Source organism: Pelodiscus sinensis, chromosome 21 (assembly GCF_049634645.1).
Source record: "Pelodiscus sinensis isolate JC-2024 chromosome 21, ASM4963464v1, whole genome shotgun sequence".
Lineage (NCBI taxonomy): Eukaryota > Metazoa > Chordata > Testudines > Trionychidae > Pelodiscus > Pelodiscus sinensis.
In genome coordinates this window covers 12,099,535-12,124,705 of record NC_134731.1, presented here as the reverse complement: position 1 = coordinate 12,124,705, position 25,171 = coordinate 12,099,535, and the positions used below count along the sequence as shown (strand labels likewise).

Below are 25,171 nucleotides of genomic sequence, written 5' to 3'. Positions count from 1 at the left end.
GCCACAATCAACGCTAACAACAGATTTTCACACACCACTTTCAGAATTTAGCACCTACATCCATGTTCACTGTCATTCATGTGGCTATCCTGAGTTAGAATCATGAATATTAAACAGACAAAGAAGATTTCTTGGAGGGGTTATAAAGACCTGTGATTCAACAGAGGTTGAACCTCTCTAGTCCAGCAATTTCTGGTCTGGCAACATCCATGGTCTGGCATGATTTTATTAGTGGATGTCCACTTATCATGGGTGTGGCCAAGTTTCCCGTGGTCCCATAATGTTTGTTTGCAGCCACCAGTCCTGGCCCTCAGGGTATGTCTACACTTGCAGCCTATTTCGGAATAGGGCCCTGAGATTTAACAGTTAGTTCAAAATATGGCTTTATTTCAAACACCCGTTTCACTGCCACGTGTAGATGTGGGCAGTTATTCCGGGCTTGTAAATTTCAAAAAATGGCGCCCGACCAGGAAGATGCAAATCAAGCGTGGGATATTTAAATCCCGGGCTTGATTTGCAATTCCGAATGCCTACATTTGCAGCCCTATTCTGAAATAGGCTGCAAGTGTAGACATACCCTCGGAGTTCTGTGCTGTTATTTACTCCTAAGTGACTTCTAAGACCCCAGTAAGCAGTGGAAGTGTTGGTAATGCTGCTAGACAATATTGACCTCCAGTAGTCCAGCAAATTCTCTGGTTTGGCACTGGTCAGGTCCTGAGGGTGCCGGACTAAGGATGTTAAGAAGCAGGTACCTGACTAATTGTGTAGTCAACACAATTTGTATCAACTGCACGATTAGTCAATAAGGGGAGGCATGAGCCAGACCTACCCCTGCTGCGGTTCTGCAGTTTAAATGTAATAGGAGCCAGGCACATGGCCAGCCCAGCTCCTAAGACATTTAAACTGCAGAGCCGCAGCGGGGGTAGGTCCCATACCCGGTGCAAGCTGCATCTGAGCAGACCTGGCACGCGCCGAGTCCTGGACTGCTGTGCTTCTTCATTTGAAATGTAGTAAGAGCCTCCCAGCTTTTACTACATTTAAAATCCAGAGCCGCAGCGGAGGTAGGTCCGGGACCCCGCATGAGCCAGATTGCTGCACCTCTGCCTCCCCCGCGCACCATAGAAACAGTGCTGGGGAGAACCAGCTTTTAAGCCAGCTGCCCCCAGCACCGGCTCCTGCTTCTCCTCCCCCTCCCCCCACCCCCACCTTGCTGCCTCTGATACAGAGGCAGCAAGGGGGGGGCAAGTAGTCGACTACTCAACTAGTCGCTTACATCCCTATTGCAGGCTAGCGAGATGCAATCTGTACTTAAGATAATACTGTAACTACTGTGGCTCAGAAGGAATCTTCTCATAACTGTCATTTGCAACACTTAAAGCATCCTCCTCTGCAGCAGCTGCTGCTGGCTACTGCCCAGGATAAAATCCTAGGCCAGACAGAGCCCAGGACCACACAGGTGCCTGGTGGTAGCACTCTGGTGCACTGCCCCCCCAAAAAAGTTCCCCAAGTTTGTAATAGCTAAATGGGGTGCCCCCACATACCTGCTCCCTGTTGCTCTGGGTGGCCCTGCCTCCACCCCCTATCCCGACAGGCACCAGTCATAGAATCATAGAATCACAGAGCTGGAAGAGACCTCAGGAGGTCATCAAGTCCAGCCCCCTGCCCAAGGCAGGACCAAACCCAACTAAATCAACCCAGCCAGGGCTTTGTCAAGCCAAGACTTAAAAACCTCTAGGGATGGAGATTCCACCACCTCCCTAGGTAACGCATTCCAGTGCTTCACCATCCTCCTAGGGAAATAGTTTTTCCTAATATCCAAGCTAGATCTCTCTGACTGTAACTTGCGACCATTGCTCCTTGTTCTGCCATCCGTCACTACTGAGAACAGCCTCTCTCCATCCTCTTTGGAACCCCCCTTCAGGAAGTTGAAGGCTGCTATCAAATCCCCCCTCACTCTTCTCTTCTGCAGACTATGCACTATGCCTGGTCTGATCCATGGCCATCCCAATGGTCTTTCTAACAACACAGAAGAGTGAGCAACCACAGCTCCCACAGACGTCAGCGTGGGGGGTGCCCCTCTGATTTCTGGCCAAAGTGGCTGCAGTGCCTGTTGCATGCCCGGGGGTTGGCACTCCAAGTTCACAACCCTGCTCCTCGTTCCCGGCAATCTGTGGTGAGACTGGAAAAGATCATGTCGTGGTAGCTCCAAGAGGTTCCCACGAGCAGAGGACAGCCGGAGCGAGATCACACAGCTACATTAGGGGCTCCTCGAGTTGCATCATGCTTAATAGCTTCCTGTTTAATTAGAGTGATCTAGTAAGAGCTATAGAGCACCTACCTCTATCTGCAACCGAGATTCAAAGCACCCTTACTACCCTTATTTCCTTGGTTACCATTTCCTCCACAAAGCTCATTAGAATTCCACCCTAACCTTCCCCCCCCATACTTTGTGGAGTACACGGATCAGCTACAGATCAGCCACAGTAATGAAGTTATACAGTCTCACGCCCTTAGATCGGCAGCAGGCAAATACCAGCCAGCTGGCCAGATCTGGTTTGCCTTGGTTAGCCCCTGGCAGGCTGCAGAGGCTGTATTTATCGGCACTGCGGCAGATATGGGTGCTTGCAGCTCCCATTGGCTGCGGATCACCATTCCTGGCCAATGGGAGCTGCAGGAGGTGGTGTCCTGGTCCGTGCCACTTCCCACAGCTCTCAGTGTCGTCAACAGGCGCTACAGTCTGTATACTGGAGGCGCGGGTAAATGTAGCAGCGGTGGCCCACCAAGAGCTAACCCTGACGAACCACTGCCGCCATCTTATTGCCCACCCCGCCTTAGAGTGGCTAGGACTCCAGTTTTCAACCAAAAAGTTGTCCAGTCAGATCTACTGATGAGACACCCAGTGTCCAGTTACTGGAAGGGGGGGAGACAGGGAGTCATCACCCAGGCCAGCCCCCATTCAGGGTAGCCTCTTACCTGCATTGGGTGGCTGCAGCTCCCAGCCCCGGTTCTACAGGTGAGTTCCTCCTGACCCACACAGGGAGGTGGCAAGCAATGAGCAATGGAGAGGGGGGAAAGAAGTGTGGATGGCAGACAGAGACGCAGGGGGAAGGGGAGGTCCCAGAACTCCTGCTAGAGTGGCTGGTTTTGGCGACCCTTATAGAATGGCACTCCCTTCTGCACCAGGTATTATCAGAGGGCTTCGTTCTGCATGCTGAGTCGTAGTACCCACACACTGTCAGAAGGACTTCAAAGAGATGCGAGTAAACACTTCTCCTCATGAGTGGGAGTGGTACAGCTGGGACCGAAGAAAGAGGAGTCAAAGGATCTGACACGCTAAACTGAGGTCTAATCCGGTGTTCCCTCTAATTTTTTCCATCCATGCATGGAATACATTTTGTTATGGGCACCGAGGCATGTAGAATGTGCACCAATAATAGACACACATGTTGCCGGCTGTATTGTGCTATCGGCGGTATCCCGAAATAGCTACCCCATATCTACACAAGATGCCCGTTATTTTGAAATATTTTTCAAAATAACGGGTGTGCTATTTCGTCTTCCCAGTAAACCACGTTGCACAAGAGATAAGGAATGGCTCGAAATAGTGCGCTATTTCAAAATTTGGCACTGTGTAGATGTGCCAAATTTCAAAATAAGCTATTTCAAAATAGATTGGAAATAAGATACTCAATTTGTGTGGCGCAAATTGTGTATCTTATTTCAAGTTTACGGTGCTGTGTAGACGCACCCTTCAGCGGCATCTGAATCTCTCCCGGGTGGCCACCCACGCACTGAGTTTATAGGCAACACTGAGCTGATCCTGTGCGGCCTAAGTGTGTGAAAGATGTTCTGTATAAACCAAGAATTAGCATTATTGAAGTCTAAACAGTGGCCAAGAAGTCATTAATCTGGCCTGATAAATCTCCTAACGATTTATGTAACAGCGGTATTTCTTCCATCGACTTCATTTGGGACTACCCAGTGGGACCAGTCGCCCGCAGCCCCAACAAAAACCCTGCAGCCCACATTTCATCAGTGTTACCGCACATACCCCACATGGCTTCTGCCCAGAGAAGTTTGCAGATTCCCCTGTTTCTCACACTATCAGAACGAAGATGACATTAATACAGGCACCAAAATTGATAACATTGCTTAGAATGAACCAACATTTAGATGGTGACACTAGGCAGATAAAGGCACAAACCTCAAAGTTTCAGCCGATGTTTTGTCTTTTTCCTGACATGCTGCTGTGAAAGAAATGCAAAAGTGCAGCGACTCCCTGCTTAATGTCATGCCATTCCTAGCATTAACCAAAGTGCAAAAGAAAACACAGCCTGACCAAGGACTGGATGATTCAGAATAGTGAGGAAATAGTGGGCTTTTGGCTTGTGGGAGCTCGTATGAACTTGAGCTAGTTTGACTTTCACTGAAGTGGTTAACAGCTGATGGCCCACATCAAATGAGTTTGGTGGGATTTTGATCCCCTTCTTCATAGGCAGGTACCTGGGGATCTTAAAACTCAAACCAGCCAAACCCCAGAATTTTTGTTCCCTAGGAAATGATGCCCTTTCCACGGTTCATCCTGGATCAGAACCAAACTGAGTCAAAATTCCCCTCAAAACAAAAATTCTTTAAAAATGTTGGGTTTGGCAATATCTGAAGGACCTTCTTGCAGTGTTTCCATTCAATTTGTATTATATCGGCACAATGTAGATGTCTAACCAATCAAAACGAAGCTCTTCAACCACTTTTCGTCAACATTTTGAACAAAAAGAAACCTGCGTGGTTTTGAAATGGTACATGTAATCAGCTGTGCCAGGGTATATCAGCCCTGTATTGGGCCTGAAGGGGTTAATCTGGCTCAGCTAGTTGAGGAGGCCCCGCCCTCACAGCTCTGCTGGGCATGCTCCAACTGGAGGCTGGCTATAAAGGGCTCTGGAGCTGCTCCGTCAGGGCTGACTGCCGCAGGGGCAAGAGGTGCCGCAGGAGGCTCAAGGGGAAGAAGCACAGCTGGAGCAAACAGTGGCTTCCAGGCCAAGAGACCCTGCAGCAGAAGCCTCCAGACCAGAACGAGATGACGGAGAGGATAGTAGCCCAGGGTGGGGAATTGTTCCGAGAGTTTGCCGTGTTGCAGTAGGATTCTCCGCTAAGCTAGCGGTGGACTACTCCATTACTGGTAGGGCCTGGGTCTGGAACCGGTGGAGAGGGAGGGCCTGAGTCCCCCCCCTACCCTCCTCCTCAGATATCCCCTTATGGGGGTGCTTTGTCTATTATAGATTGACTCTGCGGCCACTGGGCCATACTACCCTGATCCCAGAGGCACTGTATATTGACTCTGTGGTTGTCAGGCTGTACCGTGTAATGACTCTGTGGCCTTGTTACTCTGAAGACAAGGGAGGGAACGTTTAGACTCTGTGGCCACTAGGCCATGCTGCCCTGAATGCAGGTTGCCAACTCCAAGCCTGCGAGCCCAGAGCCAGCAGTATCCACTGGGGCTCCTGACCCAGTGGCCCCAAAACATGAGCCAGTAATCCACTGGCAGCCAGCCCTCCACCGCACCCCAGAAGCAGTCTGCCAGCTCCCAGGAGCCTGTCAGGGGCTGGAGAAGACAGGCACCTTCCTGGTCCAGGGTGGAGATCATGGGCCTTATTCAGGTTTGGGGGGGATGCCCCTAATGTCCATGATCTCCGCACTAGACAGAGGAATGTGGCCGTCTATGGCAGGATAGCTGCCAGCCTGGTCACCAAAGGCCACATGCAAACCCAGGAGCAGGTCTGCATGAAAATCAAGTTGGTCCGGCAAGACCCCCAACCCTGGGCCCTGAGCTTTCCCTCCCCCTTCTTCCCTTTGCTTCCCCCTTCCAGCTCCCTCCTCCCAGGTTTTCCCCTCCCCTCTCCCACCCTCTCTCTTCCCCTCTCCCAGCTCCTTTTCCCAGTCTCCCCAGAGGTTCATCCCCCCCCCCCAATTTTGTTCAATAAACCCAGTTTCTATTTTTGAACATAAGAGGCTTTCATTTGACATCAGGAAGGGGGGCTAAGGAGAGGTAAGTGGAAGGACGTGAGGGAGGAATGGGGCACAAGCCCCCGGTGGGGAGGACTAGGGTGGCTTTGAGGGCTCTTCGGGGTGGATGCTCTCCTGCAGGGCCTCCTGGATCCTGACAGCCTTCCGATGAACACCCCCAGATGGCAGCCTGCAGCAAGTGCAGCCAGGCTGATGTCAACGACCCCACGAGATGCATCGGCATGCCCAGGGGCAGCTATGGCTCCATACGGCCAAGTGCTGTAGTGTTCCAAGTGCGGGCACTCAGGGCACTCCAAGACAGGACTGCTTTGCTGTCCCTCATCGAGGTAGACAAGCAAGTGGGGAACTCTGCGAACTGTCTGTCTGGGGTGGGGGTAGGGTCCCTTTAAGCACGGAGCTCAGTTAGGCTCAGGCAGCAGCCCCACACACTAAGTCCTAACCTGATGCCCTGCCAGCACTGGTTCCAGCCACCCTTAACTTCGGTTCAGGGTCCACTCAGAGTGGACGCGCTACTTCGATATAGCAAAACGCTATTTCAAAATAGGTTTTGTGTGTAGATATGTTAATTCGAATTAACTATTTCAAATTAAGTTAACTTGAATTGATGCTGTAGTATCACTCATAAGGCTCAAGAGTACTACAATGAATCAGTCAGTCATTCACAACGCACCCTGGACTCAGAATCCACGGTAAATCAGACCAGCCCCTGGAGGGGTATAATGCAGTTTAGCACATGGAATCAAAGCTTCTCTCTTATGGGAAGTGCATCACCTCTTTCTTCTCCATGTATTCTGTAAGCTCAATAATCTATTTAAAAAAAGGGGAAGAGGCAGAGAGACCGAATGGCTGGGTTAACAACAGCATTACACAGGGCACACCTGCTCCTACAAACCACACACCTACAAAAAATTCATGCAGGTCTCTCCTTGCAATGCTGCATCTAAGTGAACAAGAACGGGTTTGTACCAAAAGATGAATGGACTGTGAAGCACCGAACCCAGACACGAAGAGACATTTCCCCTTCCCAATCTCAGGAGGCGAGGAAAAAAGAAAGCCAAGTCCCTAAATCAAAGGCATTTAGATATTTCCCTTCTCACAAGGAAGACGCGTTTGCAGGTTCAGCTTCAAAGCGGGACGCTGTCAATGCCAAAGGGCCTTCCCCTTTAAATTGCCACAAAGAAACCAAAGACGGAACCAACAAAACCTCTCCTGCTGCCCCACAAAGTGAAGGGAAAAAAATCACCCACCATCCGTAACCTCCGAAGGAGACACTGCGTTTCCTATGAAGCATCGTGGCTGGTCAGCAGGGCTTGCTCTTCCAAGCGTCGCTGGCAGTATCCCCTGCACAAATGCCGGGGCCCCAGAGCTCACAGCTGGGTGGAATGACTGGGCACTTCTGCGAGCGGGCACAGCCAAGGCATGAAGTGTGCGCCTGCCAGCTAGTCCGTGCTTTTAGTTCGTGCTCTCGGGGAGGAAAGCCACTCTCACCACTTCCTGTAAGTGTGCAAAGTTCTGCGCGAGGGCTGATTATAGACGGGGTGTCTCCTTTGGGCTGGCTGCTGCTAACTTGTTTTCTTTTTTGCAAAGTGCTTTCAAACTTCAGTTTCCTTTTTCTCACGCTTTTCAATACACTGCGCCAGTACCGTATGTCTCCTAGTACGGGAGCACACGGTTTGGGGCCGGCTGAGGTGCAACCGTGGTGAATGGATCACTGTGCCGCCAGCTGAAGAAGGCATTTGAATGCCAACATGTCCTCAGCATCACACTGAAGTCAGAAGCTTGCCGTTCAAATAAGGCCTGTCCACTGATGGCCACTATAGTATTTGGGAGATAACTATCGCCTTGCTGTGGGTTGTCTGAGCCATCATGTGGAATTTAATAGAATTCTCACCTTACCATAGAACGCTATGGGATAGTTTGATAAAAACCAATAGAAAGGATCTCATCCGCTGGTAGTAAACTCAAATAGGAGCAGATCCTGAGCTGGTGTGAATCAGAACATCATAAAATCGTGACAGTTATGGAGAAAGAGAACAAGGAAAAGTTATTTATTTGTTCCCATAACATAAGAACTAGGGGTCATCAAATGAAATCAATAGGTAGCAGGCTTAAAACAATCACAATGAAGTTTTTCTTCATGCAGTGCACAGTCAACCTGTGGAACTCCTTGCCAGAGGATGTTGTGAAGACAAAGACTTTAACAGGGTTCAAAAAAGAACTAGGGTATGTCTACACTACCCCCCTAGTTCGAACTAGGGGGGGTAATGTAGTCATACGGAGTTGCAAATGAAGCCCGGGATTTGAATTTCCCGGGCTTCATTTGAATAAAGCCGGCCGGCGCCATTTTTAAATGCCAGCTAGTTCGGACCCCGTGCCGCGCGGCTACACGCGGCACAGACTAGCTAGTTCGGATTAGGCTTCCTAATCCGAACTAGCTGTACACCTCGTTCTAGCTGTACACCTCGAACTAGCTGTACACAGGATTTTTCCATAAGGGCCTCTGGCCTGATTTCTCAATAGACAAAGCCCCCCTCTGCCTACAGTGGACTTCGGATTAGGCCCATATGAATTAATAGGAATGATCACACCTCTCTTCTGACACGTTCATATTTCTCTTCCCCAATGCCTTTGAGTTGCTCCCTTTTGTGCAACTCTAAAAAAGCCTTCTCCCTTCTGCTTTCATCTCCTTATCCAGAGAACTGCGGATGGGCTAACACACCGATAGCACTGAGCAGGTTGCTCGCTCTTTGGGTGCGGGCTCATGCACACCCATCTATGCATCTTACCTACAGCCTGCAACGACCGGGCACCCAAAATGCCACTCCAAAAGCAGGACTCCTCACTTCCCCGACTGACTGCCCATCCCGCCTATTCTGAGCAGCTGCAGCTGGTTCAGGTCTTGTCCCAAGATCCTTTTCCCTGCCCCAGTGAAAGAAGAAGTGCTTAGCTGCCACCGACCAACAATAGATATAAAATTTAAAAAAAAAAAGCCTCTGGCCCTTTTGTGATCCGATTTCAAAACTCTATTTAAATGCAAATATTGACCTTTAGCGGCCTGCAAATTACCAAATGGCAGCAGCATCAAGAAAATCACACCCAAGGTTTCCCTATTACCACTGTCTTTTCCACATCTCTGTGGTTTGTCACTATTTACACATTGCCAGGTACAGTAGATCCTCTCCGGGCCTGTGCTCTAAAGCAAGTTCTGTGTCCAAAACAATAGGCTGTTTCATCGGCAAACAACTGTGTCCTTTCTCCATAGTCTCCATGTAATTGCCGGGGTCGTTCACATCACACTCTCCTCTTTTTGAGTCCTAAGTGTCAGCGAAGTTCCGAAACTTGCGAGTCTCGGACAGCGATTCATAGGAAAAAGGACAAAGTGGGTCTTTCCTAGAGTACACATGTTTGACAGCAAGGGAGAAAATCTAGGGGCAGGAATGCACCACCCTGATCAGTATTTAGATTAGGGATGTAATAGTGTAGTCGATTAACCGATTATCTGATAAGCAAATATTGCTTAATGCTATAGACTACACCAGGGCTACCCGTTTGCCGCCCATGGTGCAGTTTGGGTTTACACAGGGCTCAACACAGCCCACGGGTGGGAGCCAAACCAAAAAAGTAGTCAATATAATAGTCTTCTATTCCTATGCATTTTAGTAGTTAAATTCCTAGACTGTGATTGCTCATTAAAAGTGCTGTCATGTGGGTGGAAATCAGGTAAATAGTGCATTTTAATAATATCAGCAGAACTGACTTAAATGGGGCCTGCATGTTGTGTAGTCTTGCCTTAATCTTTGTGTTCATGCCCATCAGTGTGAAAGAAGCTATTTGCATATATTTGCATGTATATGCCACCACACTTAAGTTGTGGCCTTCACATGTGCTGTGAGTATCATTGTGGCCCCCGTGGCTTCGAAAGTTGAGTAGCCCTGAACTACATGCATTTCCCTCTCCCCCCCCCGCTTGCCAGTAAATGTTTTAGCAGGCTGGCCAGCAGCCCAGTTAAGTCCTGGTTTGCCATGGGTCCAGAACCTACCCCTGCTATGGCTCTGCATTTAAAGTGTATTAGGAGCTGGGCAAGCAGGCAGCTCACCTCAGAACTGTTTTACACCAGGTCCGGGATCTACCCCCCGCTGTGGCTTTGCATTTAAAGTGTATTATGAGCCAAGAGGGCAGGCGGCCTGGTTCAGTTCTGGCTCGTGTTGGGTCTGGGAGTTCAGACCTGTCTTAGACAAGGGCTGCTGCCACCCCACGCTGCTGCCTCTTTATCAGAGGCAGCAGCACAGGGAGACAGGCAGCCAGTCTGCAAGGGAAGCTGGTTTGTGGACAAGCTCCCACCGGTGATAGAGAGACAGCAGCACGGAGTGGCAGGAGCTCCTAGGGAGCGAAGCCGGAGTGCAATGGCTGCCAGCCCCGCCCCTGGGGACTACAGAATAGTCGACTAACCAATAAGAATTGATGAAGTTACTCGATTGTTCAATTAACCGATATTTAACATCTCTAATTCAGAGAGCATCTGCTTTCAAATCTGGTGAATTTTCATTGCATCTTTAAATGTTCCAGACTACAGAGAATGAGTTCAGAATGCAAAGTCACCCTTTCCCCTTCTCTGTGCTGGCCCGAGTCTCTGATATGAGGCCGACAGAGTGAAAGCCAAACGTTGCATTAAATATTTTGGGCAGATCTTCAACTGGTATAAATTAATATAATCCCACTGAATTCAGTGGAAATATGTTCATTTATACCAGCCCTCCAAGTGCCCTTACAGATATGTACATATGCATATTTTCCATGTGTGTGCATGTACATGTATATTTAACACACATACACAAAACATGCTAAGAAAAACAACTCCAATTCTCTCAAACATTGGCATCATCTATTCCACCCAGTCATGCCTCTCTGGAAAAAGCCTAAAAGCCAAATTCTGCTCTCAGCTACACTGGCATAAATCCACGACCTCCACTGAAGGGAATGGAGTTGCTCTAGACTTTTACCAGTTAACTAGAGTCCTGAATAAATAGATGAACCTTACATATGACATTGCACCCTTTTTGCGCTAGGTAACAGGGAAAATAGAACTTAAATCCTTAACACCAAATATCCACATCCTCTGACCAAGGGGTGGGCAAGGGCTTTGGCTTCCTTGACCACGGGGTGCTCTTCCAGTAAGGACTGCTTGGCAGAGATGGAGTTCACCTTTCCAGGAGCGGGAAGGCCTTGTTTGGACACAGAGGCCGTGTCCAGACTCAGGGGTTTTTTCAGGAAAAGTAGCCTTTTCCCGAAAAAACTTCCCCTGCGTCCAGACTCAAGCCGCGTTCTTTCGAAATTATTTCGAAAGAACGCGGCTTTTCTTTCGATGGCGGTAAACCTCGTTTCACGAGGAAGAACGCCTTCCTTCGAAAGTTCCTCTTTCGAAGGAAGGCGTTCTTCAATGTAAAGAGGCTGTCTTCGAAAGAGAGCATCCAGACTCGCTGGGTGCTCTCTTTCGAAAAAGCGGATTTTTCTTTCGAAAGATCCGCCTGCAGTCTACACGCGATCTTTTGAAAGATGCTCTTTCGAAAGATGCTTTCGAAAGAGCATCTTTCGAAAGAAGCCTGCAGTCTAGACATAGCCAGACTGACTAACCTTGTGAGGAGGGCTTTAAACTAGGTTCGATGGGGACAGGTGAGCAAAGCCCACAGGTAAGTGCTGAATGTGTGGGACTGGGAGATGGGTTGGAAATGGGGGGGACTACGGCCTATAATGGCAAGGAGAAAGGAGGGTCAGGGCACAACAGGGAGGCAAGATCAAATCAGTATCTTAGATGCCTATATACAAATGCAAGAAGTATGGGTAATAAGCAGGAAGAACTGGAATTGCTAACAAATAAATACAACTATGATATCATTGGTATTACAGAAACCTGGTGGGATGGGACGCATGATTGGAATGTTGGTATGGAAGGGTACGGCTTGCTCAGGAAGGACAGACAGGGAAAAAAGGGAGGAGGGGTTGCCTTGTATATTAAAAACGTACACACTTGGACTGAAGTGGAGATGAACGTAGGAGATAGCTGTGTAGAGAGTCTCTGGGTTAAGCTAAAAGGGGTAAAAAATGAGGGTGATATCATGCTAGGAGTCTACTACAGGCCACCTAGCCAGGTGGAAGAGGTGGATGAGGCCTTTTTTAAACAATTAACAAAACTATCCAAAGCCCAAGATTTGGTGGTGATGGGGGACTTCAACTATCCAGACATATGTTGGGAAACTAACACAGCGGGGCACAGGCTCTCCAATAAGTTTCTGGACTGCATTGGAGACAACTTTCTGTTTCAGAAGGTTGAAAAAGCTACCAGAGGAGAAGCTGTTCTGGATTTGGTTTTAACAAATAGGGAGGAACTAGTTGAGAACTTGAAAGTGGAAGACAGTATGGGGGACAGTGATCATGAAATAATAGAGTTCATGATCTTAAGGAAAGGTAGAAGAGAGACCAGCACAATTGAGGTAATGGATTTCAGGAAGGCAGATTTTGATAAGCTCAGAGAACTTGTAGGTAAGGTCCCATGGGAAGCAAGACTGAAGGGAAAAACAACTGAGGAGAGTTGGAAGTATTTCAAAGGGACGTTGTTAAGGGCCCAAAAGCAAACAATTCCGCTGTGTAGGAAAGATAGAAAATATGGCAAAAGACCACCTTGGCTTAACAAGGAGATCTTCCATGATCTCAAAATAAAAAAGGAGTCATATAAAAAATGGAAACTAGGACAAATAACAAAGGATGAATATAGGCAAGCAACACGGGAATGCAGGGGCAAGATTAGAAAGGCAAAGGCACAAAATGAGATCAAACTAGCTACAGGCATAAAGGGAAACAAGAAGACCTTTTATAAATACATTAAAAGCAAGAGGAAGACCAAGGACAGGGTAGGCCCACTGCTCAGTGAGGAGGGAGAAGCAGTAGCAGGAAACTTGGAAATGGCGGAGATGCTCAATGACTTCTTTGTTTCGGTCTTCACCGAGAAGTCTGGAGGCGTGCCTAACGTAGTGAATACAAGCAGAGAGAGGGTAAGTTTAGAAGATAGGATACACAAAGAACAAGTTAAAAATCACTTAGGAAAGTTAGATGTCAGGAAGTCACCAGGTCCTGATGAAATGCATCCCAGGATACTCAAGGAGCTGATAGAGGAGGTATCTGAGCCTTTAGCTGTGATCTTAGAAAAATCATGGCAGACAGGGGAGATTCCAGAAGACCGGAAAAGGGCAAATATTGTGCTCATCTATAAAAAGGGGAATAAGAACAACCCAGGAAACTACAGACCGGTCAGTTTAACGTCTGTCCCAGGGAAGATAATGGAGCAGGTAATTAAGGAAATCATATGCAAACACTTGGAAGGTAATAAAGTGATAGGGAATAGCCAGCATGGGTTTGTGAAGAACAAGTTATGCCAAACTAATCTGATAGCTTTCATTGATAGGATAACGAGCCTTGTGGATAAGGGAGAAGCGGTGGATGTCATATACCTAGACTTTAGTAAGGCATTTGATATGGTCTCGCATGATATTCTTATTGATAAACTAGGCAAATATAACTTAGATAGGGCCACGATAAGGTGGGTGCATAATTGGCTGGATAACCGTAGTCAGAGAGTTGTTGTTAACGGTGCTAAATCCTGCTGGAAAGGGATAACAAGTGGAGTTCCGCAAGGGTCTGTTTTGGGACCCGTACTGTTCAATATCTTCATCAATGACGTAGATATTGGCATAGAGAGTACGCTTATTAAATTTTCAGATGATACCAAACTGGGTGGGGTTGCAACTTCTTTGGAGGATAGGGACATAATTCAAAATGACCTTAGCAAGTTAGAGAAATGGTCAGAGGTAAACAGGATGAGGTTTAATAAAGAGAAATGCAAAGTGCTCCACTTAGGAAGGAACAATCAGTTCCATACATACAAGATGGGAAGCGACTGTCTAGGAAGGAGCATGGCGGAAAGGGATCTAGGGGTCATAGTGGACCACAAGTTGAATATGAGTCAACAGTGTGATGCTGTTGCAAAAAAAGCAAATATGATTCTAGGTTGTATCAACAGGTGTGTTGTAAGCAAAACTCGTGAAGTCATTCTGCCGCTCTACTCTGCACTAGTTAGGCCTCAGCTGGAGTACTGTGTCCAGTTCTGGGCGCCACATTTCAGGAAAGATGTGGAGAAATTGGAAAGGGTACAGAGAAGAGCGACAAGAATGAGTAAAGGTTTAGAGAACATGACCTATGAAGCCAGGCTTCATGAACTGGGCTTGTTTAGTTTGGAAAAAAGAAGATTAAGGGGGGACATGTTAGCGGTTTTCAAATATCTAAAAGGGTGTCACAAGGAGGAAGGAGAAAATTTGTTCCTCTTGGTTTCTGAGGACAGGACAAGGAGTAATGGGCTTAAAGTGCAGCAGGGGAGGTTTAGATTGGACATTAGGAAAAAATTCCTAACTGTCAGGGTGGTCAAATATTGGAATAAATTGCCAAGGGAGGTGATGGAATCTCCCTCTCTGGAGATATTTAAGAACAGGTTAGATAGACATCTGTCAGGGATGGTGTAGACGGAGCTTGGTCCTGCCTTGAGGGCGGGGGGCTGGACTCGATGACCTCTCGAGGTCCCTTCCAGTCCTATTATTGTATGATTCTATGATTCTATAATAATTTTAGACAGGGAGGGGGGGCATTTCATACATTTTTGAAGTGGCTCCAAGCTACCCCAGAATGGGCACAGCCTCAGGTGGAAGGGGCGAGGCCAGGACACTTCTGGGCTTCCCACCCACAGACCCTGATGGGTTGGGGGTGGGTGGGACACATTAAGTCTCCTCCCCCTCCCCCAAGAGAACAGCCAGATGTTCTGAACAGCTGGCAGTTCCCTCTAGGCACCTGAGCTCCTGGCGGTGGGAGGAGACTTCACGCACTCCCACCACCCCCAGGTCAATCCGGGCCTGGGGAGGGGGAGCACGGGAAGGCTCTTGCTCCCTGCCCCCTCTCTGCAAGGGGGCTCCATGCTTAGAGTCAACTACCAGCTGAGCAACAGCTGGCAGTTGACTCTGAACACTGCATGCCCTTTGCTGGGTGGGAGAAGAGTTGGGGAGGAGACTTTGTGCGCTCCCCTGTCCCCAGGCCCCGATTGGCCTGGGGGCAGGGTAGTGGCAGGGCAGCCGCAGGCCAGATCAACCCACTTGAGGCCCTTTTGCCCAGCCCTGCTCTAACCCTACTCCTTACTCAAGTAAAACTGCCAGTGAATTCCAGAATTTGGCCCAGTTCGCATCTGCAGGAGATTATTAGCTGGGGGGGTTGCACTTGGTTGCTAAAAATAACAGCAGAAATTCAGATCTGAGTGGCACTAGTGTGAATCCAAACTAACGCATTGACTCTGGATTTGTACTGGGTTTACACCAGTGGAGCAAAGTGTAGTCTGGCTCCATGACTTTAAATGGCATAGCCATCATCGCCAAGGATGCTAAATTCTCCTCCAGAGGATAACAGCGCTGGCACACCCAACCGCAAGAACCGCGTCACAACTGCCTTGACAATGTTACAGCCTTAGCTCATCAATGGAAGAAGAAAATGAAACAGAGGCATCCTCAAGAAGAAAATCTTCCCCCCTCCCAGGCTCACAACACTGATGGGCGGACCCCTGGCAATGTACGAATAAATAGACTGACTCTCATGGGGTGTGAATTGGACTCGCTCCTCTACTGGATATGTAACCCACACATCTCCTGGGTCTCATTCACTAGCCCATCCAGTGGCAGTGAGACCACTTACGGAGAGACTCATGAGTCTGCTCTACAGCCTTGCTGAGAGCCAGCTGGCTTTTAGCTCATGTGGTAGAGGCTTATGATCTAAACTCCCGAGATCCCAGGTTCGATTTCATCCACAGGCAACCAGGGTCTGCTGGTTGTTATAGATACACCCGCTAAGAAAGTGGCTGAACATCTGTGTGCACCGGAGGGTTTTATATTCTATTTGTTATTATACCTACTAACACAGCAAGAAGCACCAACAGCTACTTAGCCACCTTGCCAAAAACAACAGCTCTCTGGATAAAGAAAACAACCAGTTTTGTCCTAAGAATTGAACCTTGCAGGGTTTTAAGCTGCAAGTATTAACGGTTTTACCCTGAAATCCAAACCTGACATTTACAATTACACGATACAGAAACAGAGAGTAAAAGGGCAGCAGACAAGTGAAGCGGCTGCTAATTTAGGGGCTAAAGTCAGCGTGGTTTCAGGATGGCAACCCCAGACTGGGAAGCAGGAGATCTGACAAGTCACTTCTTTTCTCTATGCTTCTATCTTCTGGTCCCGCCTTTTGTCCGGCTTGTCTATTTTGATTGTAAATTCTTTGGCTTAGCGCCTGTCTCTTACTGTATCCGCCCGGCACCTGTCATAACATCGACAGAAGTGTTTCCATCAAATATGTCTGGGCAATTCAATCAGATTCCAAAAAAGAGAAATTTCATTTGTGCCTCCTGCAAACTCTCTCATAGGCTGAGTCCAAATGGACACAGAATTATTGCGTACCACAAGCAACAGGAAACTAACTCGCCTTATGCTTAAGGTATTTTAAATCTAAAAAAAAACCAAATCAAAAGCAAAGGACATCTGAATGGTGTCTGCTACTAATAAACCTTCCTACTAGACACAGTGGCTGTGCAAAAGTTCTTAGAACTCCGTCTGTCTCACTGAACCTTTATTCTCTGCGATGTGATTTCATTTCCCAGTCACTCAAGACTGTCCTAATTGAAGGCTCTTCCCATCGGCAAATCAAAATGTTTTTTATGGGAAAGATAATGATTTTTTTCAATTCAGTTTTTCTGATGGAAAAGAACAATCCAAAAAAACCAAAACCATAGCCTGGAAACCCTGGCAAAATAAAAAATGACAGGAGAACTAGAATCACACAAAGTCAAGGAGGATGCATCTACGCTGCACTGTTATTGCAAGATAATTAGTGTTATTTCAAAATAACAATGAGAGCGTCTACATGGCCATTCCATTATTTCAAAATAATGGATGGCTTATTCCGATATCTGTAAACCTCATTCTACGAGGAATAACGCCCATTCCGAAATAGCTATTTTGAAATAAGATGTGTGTTGATGCTCCACTGCTACTGTTTCAAAATAGCCCCTCACCAGGGCCATTCCAAGTTATTCCTCCCCAGTGCCTCCTGGGGCTCTAAATCAAGATAACACGTCTACATTAGGGAGGCCTGCCTCAGACTAATTTTGAGACTTCCCTGCAGTGTTGATGTGCTATTCCGAAATAAGCTATTTTGGAATAACTATTCCAGAATAGCTTATTTCAAAATAAGCGTGCAGTCTAGACGTAACCTGAGAGTCTTTTGATGCATTTCACCCAGCTTTGGATCAGGCCCATAGGGCATGTTTTGTTTCCCTGCACAGTTCAGGCAACTTACCTCAAATCTGACCTGCAGCACCTTGGGGCAACCCACGAGCTCCAGCTACACTGGGAACATGGCCTTTCATCGGGGAGGTGTTGTTGAAGAACGTCTCGCCACTGCCATTCGTTCCTTATGGCTGCCTCTCCGGAAACAAATTGTCTGCTGTGACATTTTCCTGCCCCAGGAGAATACTGAATGACTGAAACTAACAGGGGGGAAATGTTCCCTTCAAAGCAGTAATAGCCACATTGTTGTAATCAATCAACTAAAATTAAGAAACACGCAAAGCTCCAGGGAAGATGAATCTTTGGCACCATCTGTATCATCCAAAATTAACTACTTCTCTGGGGCTCTGTGACAACATGCTGGGGAATGAAATGTCAGGCCATTCTGTGCTCAGAGCGAGAGAGCCTCATGCTGCAAACTGCTGAGCCCTCTCTCTTCTCGTTAGGTCCCACCAGGGTGCTCAGCACCGGGCAGGACTGGGGCCAAGTGTCTCACTATGGAATTGGTTTCTGTCATGTACTAGCAGGGTAGGTCCACCAACAACAATTCCAGGCTCTGGGGGAGAAATCAATGGGCACCTTGCCCCACTCCCTTGGCCAGGGCCACTAGTCCCTCCCCCACACAGACAAACCCCAAGCGCATCCCCCTCCCACTACAGGAGCCCTGGGCCAGCCTAGCCCCATCTCCTATCTAGGGCAGCCTGCATGGGGCATATCAAAAGCACAAGGACAAATGCAAAGTGCTCCACTTAGGAAGGAACAATCAGTCTCACACATACAGAATGGGAAGCGACTGTCTAGGCAGGAGTACGGCAGAAAGGGATCTAGGGATCAAAGCGGACCACAAGCTGAATATGAGTCAGTAGTGTGACTCTGTTGCAAAAAAAGCAAACGTGATTCTGGGAGGTGTTAATAGAAGTGTTGTGAGCAAGACACGAGAAGTCATTCTTCTGCTCTGCTCCATTCTCATTAGGCCTCATTTGGAGTATTGTGTCCGGTTCTGGGCACCACATTTCAAAAAACATGAGAAGAAACTGGAGAAGGTCCAGAGAAGAGCAACAAGAATAATTAAAGTTCTAGAGAACATGAGCTATGAAAGAAGACTACGAATTGGGCTTGTTTAATTTGGAAAGTAGAAGACTGAGAGAGGACATGATAGCACTTTTCCGGTATCTAAAAGGGTGTCACAAGAAGGAGGGAGAAAATTGGTTCTCCTTAGCCTCTGAGTATAGGGCAAGAAACAATGGGCTTAAACTGCAGCAAGGGAGGTTTAGGAAAAAGTTCCTCCCTGTCAGGGTGGTTAAACACTGGACTAAGTTGCCTAGGGAGGTTGTGGAATCTCCATCTCTGGAGATATTTAAGAGCAGGTTAGATACACATCTATCAGGGATGATCTAGACGATACTGGGTCCGGCCATGAGGGCTGGGGACTGGACTTGATGACCTCTTGAGGTCCCTTCCAGTTCTAGTGTTCAATGAAAAGTGACTTTGATTCAAGAGACGCTTTCCCCCAGAGGAAGCAGAGCTACCATTGCAAAGTTCCCTCTAATTTTTTCCATCCATGTGCAGAATAAATGTTGTTATGTGCACCAAGGCATGTGCAGATATGCACCACCAGTAGAAACACATGTAGCTGGCCCTGGGCAATAAGGGCACTCTGCTAATCAGCTGGTCAGCATTTGAATCTCTCCTGGGTGACCATTTATAGGGAACACTGGTCCCGGGCCCATTTAAATTGCCCAGATCTCTGGGTAATGGCCGCTTTGCCCCCCGCCATCAGCAGGCTGGTTTCAGAGACAGTCCCTGCATGACTGAAGTCAATGAGAGCTCTGCCATTACATTCACATGGAGCAGGTCCTCTCGGTAGGCCTGGAGATGAAAAATAGTCTTGGGACAGTCTCCAACAGCTGCTGGGGCCAAATCTCCCGATAAATTGGTAGAAGAATGTTACTCCCCCAAAAAATCCATGCTCAGAGATGCATGTCAAAAGATCCTGTTCCAGAAAATAGGGTGTCCTCGTAATCTGCAATGGAATTGTACGAAACGTCCAGGGCTAACTTCCCTCAGAGTTCTACAAGGGTGAATTTGGGAATAAAGGCAGGCCGGGGTCAGATGGCCCTTTAGATCAGCGATGGGCAACCTAGGCTACTGAGTGGGCTGCACAAGTGCCCTTCCTTCATCTCACAGGGCTGCAAGAGTGTCGTAACCAAGACGGTTTCCTGAGATAGGGTAGCTTTGCTAACCGCCCTTGGTACCCTAGAATTTGCAGCGTAGGCCAGCAGCACTTGTATTGGCTGCAAAAGAAGCACTCGGCTCTCACAGTCAATGTCGTGTGCAATCAGCCCCCAACTCACGTCACGCGCCCTTTCCGTGCGTGTCACTTGAGTAATGCTGGTAGGAGAAAAACTTACACAGATGGAAACCAGCAGGATCTGGCAACCCTGCGCATGGGCAGTGGTAAACAAAATGTCTCGCGGGCCACATGTTGGACCCCCATGGGCCGCATGCAGCCCTTGGGCCCCAGGTTGCCTACCACTGCTTTAAATCCAGATGTGCAAGAGTACACATGGAACCCACACACCTGTTGCCAGTCAATGTCAGTTCTCAGCATAAGTTTTGTATGCCCCCACTTGAAGAGTTTTGCTTCATTAAAACCCCAAATACAGCAGCGACGGGAGAGAGACTGTAATCATTATGTACTAACCTATGTACAGTCTTACATTTTAATGAAAACAAACTGTTGCGTTTAGATTGTTTACCAAGCAATGCCACCTCTGAGTCAGCCGTACATGGTACCACAGACAATACGCACTGGATTTATCTGGGGTTTTCTAGCACTCATGGGTTATCTAAGGTTTATCAGGATTCTTCAAAGCGTAATGTCTAGAGCTGACACAGAATTGCAAATATGCAAATGAAACTTACATCAAGGGTAATAAGGCTTCCAATGAAATAGAGGCACTTGTAGGTTAGACAAATATGGGGCAGATCCTCACTGGTGTAAATAAACAGCTTCACCAAAGTCGGTGACGTTCTAGCTATTTGGGGCAGCTGAGAACACACTGAGTCTCAACTACATTTGGAACGCTCTTCCCACGTCCGAGGAAAGAGCGAGTTGTGTAGCTTGCATATTAATGGAATTTACAGATGAGGTTCCCTCTGCATTTAAGATTGCGCTTCGCCAGGGAAGCTATGTTTCACCTAACTTCCTTTTGTTTGTTTTAACCCTGCTGCCTATTAATTTCATTTGGTGACACCTAGTTCTTATACTGTGGGAATAAGTAAATAACTTTTCCTTATTCACTTTTTCCACACCAAGCACGATTTTATAGACCTCCATCGTATACTTCCTTAGACTACGCTTTTCTAAGATGAAAAGTCCCAATCTTTTTAATCTCTCTTCATATGGGACCTGTTTCAAACCCCTCATCATTTTTGTTGCCCTGTTCTGAACCTCTTCCAATGCCAATATATCTTTTTTGAGATGAGGTGACCACGTCTGTAGACAGTATTCAAGACGTGGGCGTACTATGGCTTTATACAGAGGCAATAAGATATTCTCTGTCTTATTCTCTATCCCTTTTTTAATGATTCAGCCAGCAAAGCACTGAAGCCAGCGATGGGCAACCGAAGTGGACTGCATGAGTGGCCCTTCTTCATCTCAGTGGGCCACAAGATTGTCGTACCCAAGACGGTCTCCCAAGGACAGGGTAGTTTTTTAATTATATTTGTGTATCTGGAATTTCGGTGTGTAAACCATAGCAGCACTTTGATTGGATGCAGAGAGCTCTCACCATCAATGCTGTGGGCAGTCAGCACACACCACACTCCATATGTCCTAGCTTTAAGCCTGTGTCACTTTAGTAATACCAGTGGGGAGGGGGAGATCCTATGGGAGTGGAATCTGGCAACCCTGCCCGGGAGCAACAGTAAACAAAACGTTTCACAGGCTACACGTAGAACCCCGATGGGGCCACAGGTTGCCCATCTCTGATTTAAGCTCCTCGTTGATGCCTGTGTCTTGAGCTGCCTTGGCGAGCAAGTACCAAGATGTAGCACCAGATGCTTGGGACTCTGTTGAATCGGATCTTGCTCACACCTCCCTCCTCTTCCTCTTCTAAATCCAATGCCCAGCTGCTGTCAGCGGCAAGGGCTGCCACCCACACAGCATTCCTCTCGGCATCTCAGATGGCAAGTCAGAGCGAGATGCTGGGAAACAGCTGGGCACGAATCTGTGGGTGTGAAGGACAAACCAGAGAAGGGTAGAAACACAGATGCAGCGTGACGCAACAAGAAAGGGAACAGAGATTACGTCTACATGGTGTGTTTTCTGCGGAAGATGAAATGCAAATGGAGTGCTCATTTGCATATCATGCGCTCTCATTTGCATATCTTCTTCCGATCCTTTTTGTGGAAGAGGTTTTTGCGTTAAAAAGCCCTGTATAGATGGGGCTATTTATCGGGAAAAAAAACCTTTTGCGCAAGAGCCTGTAAACCTCACTTTTTGAGGAATAAAAAAAAAAGAAGAAGGTCACTGCACCTTTAAATTCCCCTGCTCCACCCCCACCCCCGCCAGACGCGGCAGGGAAAAAATGTCCCCACCGGCCTTCCATCCGAGAAAAACAGAAAGTACTGAACATTTTACATGTCCAGTATTTTCTGGGGTTTTTTACCAGACAGAAGATGCAATTACCAGACTGTCTGTGCGAAAACCGGACACCTGGCAACCCTAAACCCCCCTGGTTCCCACAGCCAGTGTTTCCCTCTGATTTGTAATAGAAACCTTACAGCAAAGGTTCTGCTGGTGCTCAGAGTCAGAGGTGACGGGTGGGACCAAGAAGAAGACGGGTGAGAAAAAGAAGAATGTGAGATACGGAGCTGCCCAGCAGCTGCTGCCTGGTAACCGCACCCGTGGTTTCCTGAAGAAAATGAGGCTGCAGTTTCCACAAAGGACAGCTAAGAAAGAATTTCTCCTCACACATCCCCACCCTCTCACTCCCCCTCCCGCCTGCTCACACACGGGCAAAGCAAACCCACCATGGTAAACAAGCCTGACTCATCTCTGCCCGGCTCAGATGTCTGCGCTGCCGTCTGGACAGCATGGGGAAGCATGGCCAAGTGACGTGGGATTGAGCTACCTCGCTAAAGAGAACAGTGAGGAGAGGGCTAGCCCATGGCGAGCATATACCGTGGGTTGAGGAGGAGGGGGAAAAATAGTACTCTGGCAAAGAGCCCATGCCACCGCTGCTACACGGCTATTTTAAGCAAGCTCGAGGCACCAAAAGCAGGGTGTACATATTTCTCCACCCCTCCTACCTGCAATGTAGACATACCCTTAAAGGGCTGACCTGCATGGTGCCAACTGCCTCCTCTGAGGCACTGAGCACCCTCCATTCCCACTTTCCATGAAATCACAGGAATTGGGGGCGCTCAGGCACTCGCAGGATTGAACCGGCACTTCCAGTCCGTACTTCTCTGCCACTGAAGAGAAAGTCAGCTGGTCATGCCAAAAGGAGAGGTTTCCAGATGGTGCTTAAAGATGACTGAACTAGTCATAAGAGACTGTGGAGCGGAGGCATGTAGGACAAAGGAAACATGTTTCCAAATTATTTAGGGGCGAGAAGATTTTCCCAGCGTTTTGTTATTCTTCATTTAAGTCACTGCTCTGGGGCGGGGCTGGGGAGGACGGGTTCAGTCTGCAGGCTGCTCTGGGGTGGGAAGATAACCCCAGTCCTCTCTCACAGCAGCAGTTTGGAGCCACGTGAGAAGCTCCCCTCCATGGTCACTACAGCCACAGTGGGCACAGACGGGGGAAGAGGTGCAGGTCCCCCAGTTAGGGAACAAATAGACACACAGACAGACAGACAAACTCTCTGAAATAGATACTATATAGCTGACCCTTTCTCCACCCCTGCCCTCTGCAGGCCTATTGGGGTTATAACTGTCCCTATCTCTGGCCCTATTCTGCCCCCATGTGGTCATTCGACAGTATAACCCTCCTACCACACCCCTCCTTTTCCATTTTCTGGAAAACAATAAAATTCCAGGCACATCCCGTTGTCCTGGCACAACCAAAGCCTGACCTTGCCTTAAGTTATGATAAGAGGAAGCTGCATTGCAAATTGAATGGTCTCAGGGGTGGGCAATAATTTTTGGCTGGGGGCCACTTAAAAAATTTGTCAAGTGCACCTGGGCCGCATGGAAGGGGCGGGGCCTAAACCAGAAGGGGCGGGGCCAGGATGCTTCTAGGCTACCCCACTCACAGATCATGATTGGTCAGGGGGTGAGGGAACCCTTTTGCCCCCCCTTTCCACTAGGCGCCCATGCCGCTTCCTTGTGCTGCACCCTTCCACGTGCTCCTCGCAGGGCGGGGATAGGGCGGGAGGAGGCTTTGCATGCTCTCCTGCCCCCAGGCCAGTCAGGGCCTGGGGGTAGGGGAGCACACAAAGCCTTCTCCTGCCCTGCAAGGAGCACATGCTACTTTGAAGTTCCATATGCTCCTTGCAGGGCGGTGGCAGGGCGAAGGAAGCTTCGCACAGCTCCTCTGCCCCCAGGCCCTGATTGGCCTGAGGGTGGGGGGAGAACCCACAGCCTCCTCCCACCCTATCCCTGCCCTGTGAGAAGCATGCAGCACTTCAAAGTGTTACATGTTCCTCACAGGGCAGGAGGAGGCTTTGCATGCTCCCCCTACCCCCAGGCCACCCCCGCCCTTTGTGAACATACAGCACTTTGAAGTGCCATGCGCTCCTTGCAGAGTGGGGGGGAGGGCGGAGGAAACTTCGCACACTCCTCCCGCCCCCGGGCCAATCAGGGCTTGGAGGCGATGGAGCACGTGATGTCTCCTCCCGCCCTGCGAGGAGCGCGTAGCACTTTGAAGTGCCGCATGCTCCTCGCAAGATGGGAGGACGTTTTGTGCGCTCCCCCGCCCCCAGATCCCAATTGGCAGGCCGGATCTGGCCCGTGGAGTCCCTTTTGCCTACCCCTGTCCTAGCTCTTACCGTTTAGGAGTTCTTGAACAAATGGACTCACAGATGAACGGACGGATACACAAAGTTTCTAAACTATATAGTCGATACGCACAATGTAAGCTGCATACACAATACAATAAATATAGAGGGTCCAATCTAGTGAAGCTCCGAGTTTTATTTTAACTCTTCTGAAGGCCAATGGAAACTTCACCATGCTAGCTCAGTTTTCCTCCTTCTGTAAATGAAGGTAATAAATCTGCTTGACTCTGAAGAGGGCAGCGAGGAAAAGCTAGCTAGAATCGAGAGAGCCTGTGAACGCCCGTTGAAGTCACTCAAGTTCTAGAGAGCTCCAAGCCAACAGAAAATTTAGCCACCCATTGGTAAAGCAATTTGAAAATGCAAAGAACTGTGGTCCTGGTTCTCCCTTCACTTACACTGGAGTGACTCAGAAGTTACTCCTTGAAGCACATGAAATACTATCAGTGTAGAACTGGCACAAGAAAAATCCAGCTGGCAGTGTTTGGCTGAAACAACCAACCAATTTTCTGGAGTTGATCCCACTGAAAAGGGGCTAAGAGGGTTCTATTAAGGACATAACTTTTTCATAGCTAGATTAAAGAGGGATGGGGAGAGGATATAGGGTGTGGGCTGAGCAGTCTTGTAGGGAGGAAACCTCAGAACAGCTAAGATGGAGAGGCACCATCAGAATTTATGATCTTATTGCTGTTTTGTTTATTAGTTAATTAATTAAGGTCAGAA

General features: G+C 48.3%; 1 protein-coding gene across 4 annotated transcripts in view; it reads right to left on the bottom strand.

The window, feature by feature from the left end:
• The window catches only part of RAP1GAP2 (RAP1 GTPase activating protein 2), a 373,682-nt gene that overhangs the window by 294,028 nt on the left and 54,483 nt on the right, over positions 1 to 25,171 (bottom strand). Inside the window, exon 1 of one of the 4 annotated variants that reach the window (XM_075904878.1) lies at positions 7,269 to 7,605. The exons of the other annotated variants lie outside the window; for them this stretch is intronic. Within the exon in view, the coding sequence (XP_075760993.1) occupies positions 7,269 to 7,312 (44 nt within the window). The 5' untranslated portion in view covers positions 7,313 to 7,605. Of the gene's footprint in view, positions 1 to 7,268; positions 7,606 to 25,171 lie in introns of those variants that run through there. 4 annotated transcript variants of the gene reach the window in all.